Below are 14,292 nucleotides of genomic sequence, written 5' to 3' on the forward strand. Positions count from 1 at the left end.
AAATAACATGTTCATTATACATTAATTTACTTCATTTAATAAAATTTTTATTTTTTTATATATAAACATAATAATTAAATTATAAATTTAATCCGATAATACATAGATCTCAATAAATATGATTTCAGATATCTCTTAATTTTCATTTTATAAAAAAAAAAACAATTGAGTTTCTTTTAATGCCTTCTCTCTAATCTTTTAGAAATAGACTCTTTGTTTCTTTATATATATAAGCCTAACAATTATTTTTATTTTTATATTTTTATGTTATTGTATATTAATATATGTATATATATTAGTTTAATAATATTATTTATATTATATTATTAATTTATAACATATTTTTTTAGTTTTAACATATTAATTTAATAATATTAAAATTAAATAATACTAATTATAAATTTACTGAATAAATTTTTATATAATTTTCTTTAACAGTTGTATATGTCTAAACAATTAATTATTTTTTATAATCATTTTTATTAATCAATTATTTTTTATAATAATCTTTATATTTTTGAATACTCTTTATTTTTATAATATAACATTAAATATATTATATTAATAATTAATATTAATATAAAAATATTTAATTGTTATTTTATATATTATAGTAATAAATTTTAATATATATATATTATATAAAGGAAGAGATATTTAGAATTATAAAATTACATTAAGCTACAATTGTACGAATGTATGAGAGTATTTAATTATTTATAATTTATTTTTATAAATAAATATGTTAGTCTACTTTTTAATTTTTTACGTACTCTTTAATTTTTATAATGTAATATTAAATATATTTTATATAATATAAATATTTAAAATTATAAAAATTAAATTTACATTTTACGACACAATTTCCTTTATTATCAACTTTTAAATACTTCTCTAACAATCTCAACAAAATAATCATAACATAATTTTTATAATTAATAATATTTTATTATATTTTATATCTTAATTTTATAATATTAAAATTAAATAATACTTGCGATGTGTTTAATAGTAAACACTTAAATATTTTTTTTATAATACCTTTATAATTATTTAATAATTATCTATATAATACAAATAAAATTTTATAAAAAATATTATAATAATTTATCAGTAAACCTTATTATATTACTATTTAATTATCGTATTAGTACATTAATGTGTTAAAATAATAAAATATATTATAAAAAATAATGTGTTAAAATAATAACATAATTTTTATAAATAAAAAATAAATATTTTTAAAATAATAATAATAGAGAGAGAATTAAATATAAAATGTATATTAAATATATTATTATAATATAATAATAATTAAAAATAAAAAATAAAAAAATAATTTTTAAATTTTCAAATCAAACAATTAAAAGTCCTGCTTAAGATAGATTTTTCTAATAAAGAATTAGCTACACATATTATATTATTATTATTAGAAACTCCCTAGAAAGGGTATGATGTATCTGCGTAACTAAATAAATTCAAACATCTTAAACAGTACACGAATCATTCAATTTCTGAATAATTTATCCATTCTAATATCATTTCTTTTGCCCAAATCTGAGGTTATCAGCAAAGTTTGGTTTGAATCAAACAAATCCACGCCATAATTTAATTTAATTTAATTTTTATATTATTTGGTTTGATTTGATTTTAAATTATATAATTTTTAATTTTATTTGAATTAAGATATGCACCATTGATAATAATATAATATTTCTGTACTTTATACTTTCAAAATTATATTATAAAAATTTGTTAATGATAAAATTTTTTAATTAATTATAATTTTATTTAAGCTATTTTTTGTTCAGTAAAAGATGTAATTTAATTATAATTCGATTTTAAATTCAAAATAAGTTAATTAAATTATTTTTATATTAATATTAATCCATGTGGAGCATTATTATAAAGTCAGCTGGCTTTTTTCTGTTAGATTCAATTTTCACGTGTTCAAATTGGAGTGGCGTCGCGTTAGACGCTTGTTCCTTGCTCGTACTTCATTTTAATTTCTATACATGGTTTGTGGAAAGTGACTTTTTCTCATACAAATTTTATTCTAAAATAATTTCAATCACCGAAATTCTTTTTAAAAATATGAAATTTTAAAAATTACTATAGAAACTAAAAGTTTAACTTGTAAATTAAACCTAAAATTTCTCAATTTTTTCAGAGTATTGAAATTTAAAGGAAAAAAAATATATTAATCAGAAATTTTTTTTGAAATTTCTTGCGCATTTTCAAAAACTTCAATATTCAATTCATGAATTAAAGACATCTTTATCTTGAATTATATGAATTTTATTTATTTTTATCATTCATAATTTTTCACTGGTCTACGGATGGCAAGGTCATATACTATACACATGCAAAGACCGTGTTGGCTTTTGTTGTTGACAGGTTGTCAAGTCAAAGACGTCTAAATCATCCACTTAGTATTGGTAGCTTCTTCTATTTATCACTGAAAGATACACGTTGCTTGAATTTTCCATGTTGAAATATTCAAATTTATTTTCATAGAAAAAGCTTGATCCCCCTCCCTTTTCAAATTACAGGTGATCGACACCCTAATCAAGAGAAACTCCAATGGCTTCCATTGGATTGCCTAAACTCGTTTTTTCCTTCTTCCTGTTTTTCCTACAATTAATTTCTGGCTTGGAGAAGATCGACTTGAACACAACATTACTTGCAGATGACAACAGCTCCCCATGCGTTTCTCCTTTTGGGGACTTCGCTTTCGGTTTCCGAAAACTCAACAATACCAACCTCTTCTTTCTTGCCATCTGGTTTGACAAAATTCCTGATAAAACTATTGTTTGGAGCGCAAAAATAGATGATCCAGTCCAACAAGGCTCCAAGCTCCAGATTACTGCCAACGGCCTTGTACTTGCTGATCCTAGTGGTCAACAAATATGGACTAGTGGAATCAACCAAACTTCAGCTGCTTCCTATGGTGCTATGCTTGACACTGGCAACTTTGTTGTTGTTGGTACCAATTCCAATTACCTATGGGAGAGCTTCAAAAATCCCACAGACACCATCCTGCCTTCTCAAACACTGGAACCAGGCACTGCCTTGTTCTCTAGACTCTTAGAAACAAACTTCTCCAGAGGAAGGTTTGAGCTTTATTTCTCCGATGGTGATCTCCGGCTCAGTCCACTTGCCTGGCCAACTGAGTTTCGTTATGATCCTTATTTTAAGAGTGGAACTTCTGCCAATGTTTCACAGCTTGTTTTCAATGGATCATCATCTGATATCTACTTGATGCAGAAAAATGGAATGATTGTCCAACTCCAATGGCAGAGTCAGAACACAGCACACAGCGTGTCTGGAAACTATTATCGAGCAACACTTGATTATAATGGAGTCTTCACGCAGTATGCCCATCCCAGGGACTCCAATGGTGAGCAGAGCTGGTCAATCGTGCAATACATCCCTGAAAATATTTGTTCTGCCATAAGCAATGATCTTGGTAGTGGTGCATGCGGGTATAATAGCTACTGCAGCATGTCAAATGGCAGGCCTACTTGTAGGTGCCCACTTGGATATTCACTTATGGATCAAAATAATCCATTTGGAGGTTGCAAACCAAATTTTCCTATGGGTTGTGGAGTTGATGATGCATCAGAGAACATGGAAGAATTATATGAATTGCAGGAGCTTAAAAATGTGAATTGGCCTCAGGGAGATTACGAAAGGTTGCAGCCTTATAGTGAAGAACAATGCAGAACTTCTTGTTTGCAAGATTGTATGTGCGATGTTGCCATTGTTGGTTACTCAATGTGTTGGAAGAAAAGGATACCTCTTGGTAACGGAAGATTTGATATGAACTCAAGAGCTCTAATCAAAGTTAGAAAAGGTGTTCCTTTGGATTACCCTGGTCCTGCATGCAACATAAAGAAGAAGGATAAGTCGATCCTCTTAGGATCACTAAGTACCTCCCTTGCCCTGAATGCATTTCTTCTAATAATAGTTCCTCTAATTCTCTTATTCAAACGAAAAAGGAAATCAAACAGAGCCACTGAAGTTTCAACCCTCCTGGAATCAAATCTGCATGTGTTCACTTATAAGGAACTTGAGGAAGCAACCAATAACTTCAAAGAACAAGTCGGCAAGGGATCTTCCGCAATTGTCTATAAAGGCATCCTGAACTTTGCTGAAAATAAAGCAATCGCGGTGAAGAAGTTGGATAAGTTGTCCCTAGAGGCCGACAAAGAATTCAGAAATGAACTGAAGGCAATTGGGAAGACATGCCACAAGAATCTTGTCCGGCTGTTGGGTTTCTGTGAAGAGGGAGCTCACCGCCTTTTGGTTTATGAGTTTATGACTAATGGTACATTAGCAAATTTTCTCCTCGGGATTCCAAAGCCTGGTTGGAATATAAGAGCTAAAATTGCCTTGGAGATTGCGAGAGGGCTTGTGTATTTACATGAAGAGTGTGATGTTCCAATCATTCACTGTGATATAAAGCCTGAAAACATACTCCTAGATGAACTTTTCACTGCAAGGATTTCTGATTTTGGGTTAGTGAAATTGTTACTCTCTAACCAGAGTCGAACTATGACCAATATCAGAGGAACGAGAGGATATGTGGCTCCTGAATGGTTCAGAAATGTAGCTATTACAGCTAAAGTAGACATTTACAGTTTTGGCGTTATGTTGTTAGAAATTATCTGCTGCAGAAAGAATGTACCGAAACTCGAGCAGGAAGAGATACTAATAGACTGGGTTTATGATTGTTTTGTGGAAGGGAGGATAGATGATGTGGTTGAGTTTGATAAAGAAGCTATGGCTGATAAGGACAGGGTAAGCAGATGGGTAACCATAGCCATCTGGTGTATCCAAGAGGATCCTTCGAAAAGGCCTTCAATGAGGATGGCTCTGCAAATGCTAGAAGGACTTGTTGAAGTACCGTTGCCCATCTTCAGCTCTACTTATTCAGATGTTTGAGTAATCGTCATCATCATGAAATTTAGCTGTGTTGCAGAAGGGTAAGGTATTGGTAATCCATGATTATATATTATAGACTGTAAGTAACTTATTAATAAAATTGGTGTGTTTCTCTTTAGCTTATAATAACCTAATAATTGATCAAATAGAACAATCAATGATTTAGTAGTCACGAATGGAATCTAACTTGCCTATTCACACACTTCGAAATTTCTTTTTCAAAATTGTTTGAATGGGAAAGTTATCTCAGCACAAAAGGAAAAAATTATTATTCAATTCATGTGATTATAAAATTAACAGCTTAATTTTTCTATTTTCAAAATCACATTAAAAGTTTTTATCTTTTCATACCGTTAACTTTTTTCAATATATGAAACCGTTAAATATTTAGATATATTAAAAGTATATTATTAATTTTACTAATATACTATTTATTTATTTATGTCTCAACATACTATTATAATTTAAATATTTTTCTTTAATTTATCTACAACATATATAATTTATATATTTATTTATAATCCATCTATGATTGATAATCTACCGATTTTAATCAACAAAAAGTAATAAAATTTATTATTATTTAAAAACAGTTAATTTAATTGGTTAAATTAATTTCTTATTTCAGTTTTTATTCTCTTACAAAAGGACTATAAAATAAAAATAAAAAAATTTTAAAATTTTAACAGTTTAGATATTTATTACGATTATTATATATCTTTGTTATTAAAAAAAATTATTATATCATATGATAAGATGTGATTCAAAAATTTTAATAAATTTTCCTCTTATCAACATTATGAATGTCTTAAGATATATATATATATATATATATATATATATATATATAATTTGTTTGCCCTAATTAAAATTACCCTGTTTTTTAAAACCGTCCTCTTTGGTTCTATTATTTATAGAGTTTAGGATTTTCTTATCACAGTAATAATTAGCAAAGACAAAAACATGAATCTTACGCTAAAAGATTTAACTTGTACAGATGCGAAAAGAGAATTATTCCAAGCAAGTGTTCATCTGATCACAAAGGGTTTTATAAAGTATACAACCGAGCACATCATGGATGGCTGGACAAAATAAAATTGAAAAACATTTCAAAGGACTCTTAAATTGCCAACCTTTTAAAACGCACCCTCAGCTTTCTTTGAAATGGCGATCACATTAAAGTTGAGGGAGTCTGGGTTTTCCTGGATCATGTTCCGTATAACTTTTGCTGCATCCTACCATGAGACAAAACATCAATACGTAAGACTTGAAAGCTCACATGCATATCTGATGCCTCAATAGACTGTCACATTAAAAGAATGCAACCTCCATTCCTGCTCATTTGGGTTCGAAGCCGCCAACAAGGCCTCACTTCAAGCCACATAATCTAATATCATCAAGTTGGGCGACAGACACACACACAGGGGAGGCTCCTCTTTCTCATTTCCCAGGTTCAGAATAGAATTTTGACTGACCGACCAAATAAAAACCAACCCTGTGCACTAGCAGTATTGTCTAGCCCATGATAAAATATTAATCTCAGTTTATTTAGGCTTGACTCTATTGTTTCACAGTATGAAGCATAGTTAATTTATTTTTAGTTAGCAATTAGTTTGTTAAGGAAAGAACCTTTTCTGGTCAGTTAAGCCGTCAGCTGGAACCATTTTCTTTAGTAGCTTGTATAATTAAGCTGCTTAGAACTCCTTCAAGCTAATCTCAGTTTTGCACAACTTGTTTCTCTTCATTTTCTGGTTACAAATCATTACAGGGGAGGTGCAAATCTCTTTTATTTGCAATTAAGAAAACCATTTCATTTTGTTCTAGTACTTCACCATTATTTTTTAAAACAATTGAAAACATTTGATTTTGTTCTTTCTCAGCAGCAACATAAAAAATTAAAAAAGAAAAAGAAAAACATAAAAACAGAAACAGAAACAAAAAACTATACTAAAAACTGCAAATACAAACCTGCAATAAGCTGCTTGGTGAGGATGCACCATGTGATATTGGTCCTGACTTCCTTCCATCAAGCTCAAAAAGTTCTCCTACACATAGCATGGTAGGGATTAAGTACACAGTCACATGTGAAAGCAATTACTGAAGTAAAAATATCTGCAAACATTTCTGATTAATTAAGCACAGCACATGAGGGCTTCATTTTCTCATTTATTTTTTCATACTTTAGAAAAAAAACACATTTGAGAGTTTCTACCTTCCACACATGTGAAGCAGATAAAGTGCGAGTCCACATTATCTGAAGCCTGCACACACACAAAAAAAATGGTAAGATAATGAAGTACCAAAATTAATATCAATAAAGCATGGCTACTTGTCAGTATTTTCATTCATTTGGCCAAAAAGAGAAGGAATGAATATTTACAAACTCCTATCAGGCATTGTCAACCCAGTGCATTGTGTAACTTCACATATAGATCAAACTTATCCCTTCATCCCTAACCAAATCACCTGCTTTCACCCTTGTAATGAGTATTCTCTCAAAGTCCAAAGATCAGCCTAGCCTTCTCAACTCTCAGAGGATAAAACTTCCTCGCAATCACTTTGCTAACTCATCCAACCTTCCAAAGTAAGATGGTTGAAAACCATTTTACAACCATTTCTCCGCTTATTTGTTTTTAGTTACCAATGTCAACACCCTTTCACTGGTTTTGGAGTGACTTGAACAGACAAACTTTATGGTCCTCCATTGTCCAGAATACATCAACCACTTATTTTCTTCAGGTACAATACAAACAACAGGCTACTTGCCATCAAATTCCTTACAGAAGAAACATACTTCAACTCAATCAAAATATAACTTTGGCTATTGAATACCCTCATCATCAGAGATCCTAAAATGGAATTTCAATGCAGCCCTGGTAATAATGGTAAAATATTAAAAGATTATTGTTCATGCTTGTATGCACAGAACAATAGCATTTTATGTCAGCATATCAAGAATTTTGTCAACAAGAGGAACTAATATGAATATTATAATTCAATCAAAAACTGAAATCATTATGACACTTACCTCTGTATCACCAGCTGTAGCTGCTACAGAATGAGCAACTTCCATTTCTCTGTCATTCTCAAGAAATGCAGCACGCTACACAACATACATGGAAAAGGAAAAATAATAAGAGAAATGTGAGGATGCCATAATTAGTTATCATCAAAACTTCAAATTATGTATTTGTAGGGGTCCAGGTTGGAAAGAGAAGCAGAAAAACGAAAAGAGAAGTGAAAGAAGGGAAACCTCCAGAGGACCCATCTTTGCAGTGGATTTGAAAAACTTATCCAAGAATGATCCCTTAACTGAAATAATAAGTTAAATATCAAACCATAATTAATAGATCAAGTAATAGGGAGTTTGAAAATGGATTGTAAATTTTTAATAACCATGATAGATACAAAAAGGTGTTTAGTTAATAACTCCTCGCATATGTTGGGATTCTGAAATTTCAGGACAGCAATAAAACACCTAAAGCTTTTCTTCTATGAGAATCCATAAGCTTTGAAGGGTCACATAGATCAACAATAGAAGGTAAGCATACAGTTTATCCTCACTAATCTTTTGTCAATTGCACGATACAGCCCGTCAACTTGACATCCAGTCTGAACAATGAGAGTGCAAATTGATAAACATAATAGGTCCATTCATCAATTTTTAAGAGCTCAACTTCTCATCTATATCTTTTTGCACCCAGTGCAAACTCAGCCTACCCTATCATAATCAGAAGCAACCAAAACTGAATGCATAACTGATTTGATAAGGGGCACTTGTCCACTCCAATCCCATTGTCAATATTTGGTTTTCAGAAAAAGTGAGGGAACCGTGAATAAAAGATAAACAAACCAACTTACCGAGCATGATCTCTGAAGTGATGTTACCAACAGCATGAAGAAGCCCTATTGTTCCACAAGCATTACCCACAGTTTGTTTCATGAAATAAACTTTACTGCTAAGTTCCTGTTGCCAACATTGAACAATCATTACCGGATTGTCCAAGCAAAATGAAAAGAAAAATTGTAAACTAAGATGTTTCAAGCCATCATTATAAAAAACTACAGAGTTGGAAAGAAGACTTCGGTCTCACTAATTAGAGAACCTTCTAAGGTTTTTCAGGGTGAAGAATATAAAAAACCTTATGATGATTTCCCAATGTTAAAAAAAATAAAATAAAATCCATGTCTAAAATTTGCAGAAGCTTAGAAATATCAAAATGGACCTAAAAATGAACCTCATCTGATTGAATAAAGTCATTAATCAGAAGCTAAGCCGTTTCAGCTGAAATAGACTCTGTACCAAATAATTCTTTACCTCTAGCATTGAGGTAGACAACAGAAATCAACATTCCATTAAGGTGGGGTATATCATTTATCATGCAGTTAATAAATATATCTATCCAGCAACACTAATCTAAGCTTATGAACCTTTGTCCTTTATTCCAAAACTAAAATTTCACATGTCTGCAAAATGTACGTGGATGCTAATATCTGTGTTGAAAATTAAATTTATTGGGAAAATAACACAGGGCATCTAACTGATAAAAGTTTTCATCAATTCCGTGATTGACTCATGGTTTATATGCACAAAACAACTTCATACAAATATTTTAGTTGCAGAAAAAGCATCTGGATGACGAGCATGACTCATGTTTTAGAGTACAAAAATCAAATTGAACATAAAATTAAATTAGAGCTCACCTTTTGCACTCCTTCCTGCCGCATCCTTTCTTCTTCACTCTAAAAAAGAATTAATATATTCATAAAAATCAATGGAAAATAAAATTTGAATTGCAAATCTTACAAGCTCATCGAGTTGCATCAAACACTTAATTTAAATTGAGGCACATTAAAAGGTAAGAAACAAATAAAAGAGTAAAGAGAAGTCCTACAAGTAATTGAAGACAACAAAAATGATGGTTTCAAATGCCAAAATAAATGCAAAACGAAAGGAAAGAAAAGGAAAACAAACCTTCTGAGTGATGGGATAGAGGAACAGAACGGCAAGAACAGGCTTCGGAACCATTTCCAAGAGCTCCTCATCCAAGCCATAAACATCATAGCACTCAGCTTCTCTCTCCGGAAGACCTAAGCCCCAAAGGAACTGCACAACGAAAATACCAAGAGATAACATACTAAAATGGCTTCCAAACAAATCCAATAAAAAAATTAGATATATAGAAATTTTAAATCAGAATAAGAAAAAACCAGAAAGAGTTTTCAACGTAAAGCAAAAAATAAGCATATTACGATAAGCTAATTGATTAATTTTCATATAGAAACTTTCCCAGGAACCAAACACAAGCATGAAAAAAAAAATAAAACTCTGAATTGGGCTGAAGCAAATTTAATCAAACAGATGATGAATCAAAGAAAAAGAAAGGATTTCCAGAGATATCGGAACCTGGTTCATAACATCTGGATTAGCTTCAAGAGGAAGCCACCGCTTAGCAGAGGGACTTTCGTCCGGGGTTGCCATTTGGTGTTCTACTTGTCTAGTGGAAAAGAGATTCGGAACGCCGGAAGAAAAAAGGTAGTGAAAAGCTATAAAAAGGTTTTGGCTGGGTTTTAACATGCAATTTCTGGCCTCAGTTATAAAAGGGCGAAACGCTACGAATCTGTTTTTCACAAAAATAATTTTTCGAATAGCTATAATTATAATTTTTAATTTTAAATAATAAAATTATATTTTTCGAATAGCTATAAAAAATTTTATTGTTTTATAAATTAATTTAAATCAATAAAAATATTTAAAATTGTAAATTTTATTGTAATTATATATAATTTTAAAATTTAAATTAAAGCATATGTTGTTAACATATAATTTATTTTATTATATTTAAATATTATTAATATAAAAATTTAAAATTTTTTATTTTTCTATTTTCTTTCATTTTTTATTCTAAATGCAACATTTGTACTTGTAATTTTTATATATTTTTAATGACATTAAAATAGTTTTTGTTTTTGAAATTTATTGTAATAGGTATTTAATCTATTTTTTAAAATTTTAATTATTAATACATCAAAATATGTAAACGAGTTACATGCAATTTATATTAAAAGTGTATTAAATACACATGTGAAATATTTTCCTTTTATTCCCTTCCACCAACAAAAATAAGTTTACTTTCCGTTTTCATTTATTTCAAAATATAGGCTACTTTTCTTGTTGAAAATACAATTTATTTATTATCCTTGTTTTTATGCATTAAAAATCAAAATTTATTAATCCAAAAAATAATTTAATAATATAGTAATATATATAGAGAATATGTTTAAGCAAAATAATATACATTTATTGCTTTTAATTATATTAACTATATTATATTAATGTACATGAATTAAAAAAATAACTATATTATAAATATATTATTTTAAATTAAATTTATATAAAATAATGTGACTAAAATAAAATTGAACTACGATAGATTAATTTATAAAAGAAAAAGAGCGAGATAATATGAGCAACCACTTATACAATAAACGAATGTAATTTTGAATTTAAAATGAGCGTGTAAAAATATTTTAAGAAAGTGAAGTTAATTATCAAATATTCTAGAAATTTGAGTGATACATGAATAAGAAATCTCATAATTATAAATGTAATGAAAATTTATTAGATTATAATAAAATATTTAAAAAAGAGCGAATTTTGATGATATATCGAATGGTATAGTGTCTTAATTTTTTTTTTATGAGTGAAATCTCTGCGAAAGCATGTGAACTTATTAGATTCTTGCTATATGATTATTTTTTATAATAACAGCTCACGATTTATTTTAGATAATTATTATATCGCATTAATATATTCATTTAATTGAAAAATAATAAATTATAAAAAATTATTAATAAATTTATTTAAAACATAGTAAGTTTCATATATAAATATAATATTCTAATTTTTAATAGATCATAAAATTGAAAGTTTTCATACTGAATCATTCTATTCAAACCATGAAAAACTCACTAAAAAATATCAAACCAAAACTCAATAAACAATAATTTTAATTAATATATCAATCAAAATTAAAATTAATCTTTTCTCTAAAAAAATTAAAAAAAAATGATTAACGAAATAAAAATACATTTTAATTAATTTAAAAATAATAAAAATTGATGTAGTTAATTTTAATATAATACAGAAACTTGATAGCTAAAACTTATTTTGTTTTTTCTAGACAATTACAAATTGGTTCTATACGTTTGAGTAATTCTGAGATCATGCCTCAGCAATAAACACATGTGATATTTAATTTATTAAGTATTGATTTTTTTGTAATTATTGTTACAATAATTTTTAATAAAACTAACACACGAAATATTATATATAATTTTTATTCATAATAAAAACAATATTTTATATATACTATCTAATCAAATATTTAAAATATATTATTTTTAAAAAAAATTATGATTTTGTGTGCTATTAATTTAATAGACAAGAATTATTAATTAATATCTAAACCAAATTCCTATTTCAGATGCAATTTTTATCAAATTTAATAGAAAAATAATTATTATATTGAATTATTTAAAATAGAATTTGAGAAAGTAAGGCATGTTGTTCTTTCAAGTAATTTTGTTAATTAATTATACAATAAGTTAAAGCATTTTTGGTAGTTGTTAACTTTGAGCCTGTTTTTCCTTCCATTTAAAAGAGCATCTCATTTAAGCGTACAACACCACAACAACTCTCTTGTTTGTTTGCGTATTTCAGTATATACACTCATCTAATTAAAAAAAAAAAAAGAAATAAAAAATAAATTGCAGTAAATCTTATCTAAAATATAATAAAGATAATATATAAATATAATATTTTAATTTTAAATTGACTGAATATAAATTAATTTATACATCCGAATGCAAACAATTTAATTTTTTCTTGCAAAAATGGAGAAACATAAAATTGAAAGTTTTCATACTGAATCATACTGTTCAAACCATGAAAAACCCACTAAAAGCCAAACCAAAACTCAAGAAACAGCTACAACAATAGCAAGCATTCTTACCCACTGAAACATCTCAGAGAAAGAGCTTATAATTTGGTCTTTTTTTTTTTGCTAATTTGGACACCAAAAAGCTTAACTCCATCGTCTGTCTCCTGTTCTTCAATGTCTTCAGCATCAACTTCATTGTTTGATCTTTTCTTTGCATTTCTTTCCTTGTCTAAATTCCCTGTAACAGCATCAGTTTCCACACTGCTACATTGAGCATCTATCATGTAAAAAACTCTTTTTTGAGTCTCCCTTTGATACTCACATCTATAAAAAAAGACACAGTCTTTTGGCTTCAGGTTATTCATCCTGAGAAAATGTTTCCAGCCTTTCGTAAACACAAACGTCTGAGTACTTTTCCAGTAAGAATACCGAAAAGTCCATGGACGACAGTGCCTGTCGAAGAACGTTAATTCAATCGACTTGCTTCCATTTTCATCTCCTCCACCAGCTGAGCTCACACCAGCCAGTGGAGGAAAATACTGCATTGCATATTCCTTAGGGATGTGAAATCCCTTGATGTGAGTAACATCAGTTTGTGTCAATTCCTTTCGGAACAGCATTTGATATGAGATCCCGTGCTGCTGATTTGCTTGATTTCTTGCAGCATGTTCCCTCATCAGAGATTGATCAGCGAGGTAACTTGTAAATTTGGACATGTATGTTTTGCTCTTGATCATATCAAGAATACTTTCATTTGAGTAGCGGCTCTGGAATTTGGTCTCCTGAACTGAGTAAATTGTCATTGGGAAGTTGAGTGGAGCATCACTTCTCTGAAGCTTGATGGCTGCTCTGTCATAAGCCATTGCTGCCTCTTCCTCCAGATCATAAGTTCCCAGCCAGTGAGCCTTGTATTTGAATGCGATTCGTGCACCCCACTTGCCGCTTTTAAGAGAAATTACGCCTTTGAGTTTTGAAGAGGAGCCTCTCGCACTGCTGCTGCAATGCTTGGTGCTCTGCTGATTTCTGTTCATGATGTTCAAGTTTGAACTTTGCATCGTTTTGCTTACTCTTGAATCTGAATTCCTCTCCAATTTCTCTAGTATTGAAGAAAATAATGGATACTACAACAAAGCTATTGTGTATTTATAAGAAGAAGAACGCATTATCTTGCAGGATAGAGACATTAAATTAGTACAGCAAAATTGAGACTTTGTTATGGTAAGTCTAAAAAGTCTTAGTTGGAGAAGGCAAATATGAGAGCTTGCAAATAATTTTCTGAGAAATGGAAAAAAAATAATCAGGGAATTATCAATAATAATAAAAATAATAATAAAAAAGGATGAAATTTATGCAGACATATCAATTCCATTGCAGAAAAACTCACCTGCAAGATGGAAGATAT

General features: G+C 29.2%; 3 protein-coding genes across 3 annotated transcripts; 1 reads left to right on the top strand and 2 right to left on the bottom strand.

Annotated features, from left to right (window-relative positions):
- The first annotated feature begins 2,480 nt into the window (after window positions 1-2,480).
- LOC110629498 (G-type lectin S-receptor-like serine/threonine-protein kinase LECRK3) lies at window positions 2,481-5,065 on the top strand. The gene has a single exon (XM_021776496.2). The coding sequence runs from the start codon at window positions 2,584-2,586 to the stop codon at window positions 4,945-4,947; it is 2,364 nt and encodes a 787-aa protein (XP_021632188.1). The 5' UTR covers window positions 2,481-2,583; the 3' UTR covers window positions 4,948-5,065.
- Window positions 5,066-5,893: 828 nt separating this feature from the next.
- Window positions 5,894-10,556, bottom strand: LOC110629512 (ubiquitin carboxyl-terminal hydrolase 3). The gene is made up of 9 exons (XM_021776519.2): window positions 10,355-10,556; window positions 9,923-10,054; window positions 9,652-9,690; window positions 8,809-8,914; window positions 8,201-8,259; window positions 7,976-8,050; window positions 7,160-7,208; window positions 6,916-6,992; window positions 5,894-6,182 (listed from the first exon to the last, which is right to left on the bottom strand). The coding sequence occupies exons 1-9, from the start codon at window positions 10,523-10,525 to the stop codon at window positions 6,084-6,086; spliced, it is 807 nt and encodes a 268-aa protein (XP_021632211.1). The 5' UTR covers window positions 10,526-10,556; the 3' UTR covers window positions 5,894-6,083.
- Window positions 10,557-12,848: 2,292 nt separating this feature from the next.
- Window positions 12,849-14,195, bottom strand: LOC110629505 (AP2/ERF and B3 domain-containing transcription factor At1g50680). Its single transcript, XM_021776508.2, has one exon. The coding sequence runs from the start codon at window positions 13,943-13,945 to the stop codon at window positions 12,989-12,991; it is 957 nt and encodes a 318-aa protein (XP_021632200.1). The 5' UTR covers window positions 13,946-14,195; the 3' UTR covers window positions 12,849-12,988.
- Between the last annotated feature and the right edge of the window lie 97 nt (window positions 14,196-14,292).

Source organism: Manihot esculenta, chromosome 1 (genome assembly GCF_001659605.2).
Source record: "Manihot esculenta cultivar AM560-2 chromosome 1, M.esculenta_v8, whole genome shotgun sequence".
Taxonomy (NCBI): Eukaryota; Viridiplantae; Streptophyta; class Magnoliopsida; order Malpighiales; family Euphorbiaceae; genus Manihot; species Manihot esculenta.

Coding starts and splice junctions, on each gene's coding strand:
- LOC110629512 (XM_021776519.2), bottom strand. CDS start 10,525: ATGTTAAAACCCAGCCAAAACCTTTTTATAGCTTTTCACTACCTTTTT. Junction 10,055..10,354: donor ATCCAGATGTTATGAACCAG/GTTCCGATATCT, acceptor TTCGTTGTGCAG/TTCCTTTGGGGCTTAGGTCT. Junction 8,915..9,651: donor GGCAGGAAGGAGTGCAAAAG/GTGAGCTCTAAT, acceptor TGTTGGCAACAG/GAACTTAGCAGTAAAGTTTA.
- LOC110629498 (XM_021776496.2), top strand. CDS start 2,584: ATGGCTTCCATTGGATTGCCTAAACTCGTTTTTTCCTTCTTCCTGTTT.
- LOC110629505 (XM_021776508.2), bottom strand. CDS start 13,945: ATGCAAAGTTCAAACTTGAACATCATGAACAGAAATCAGCAGAGCACC.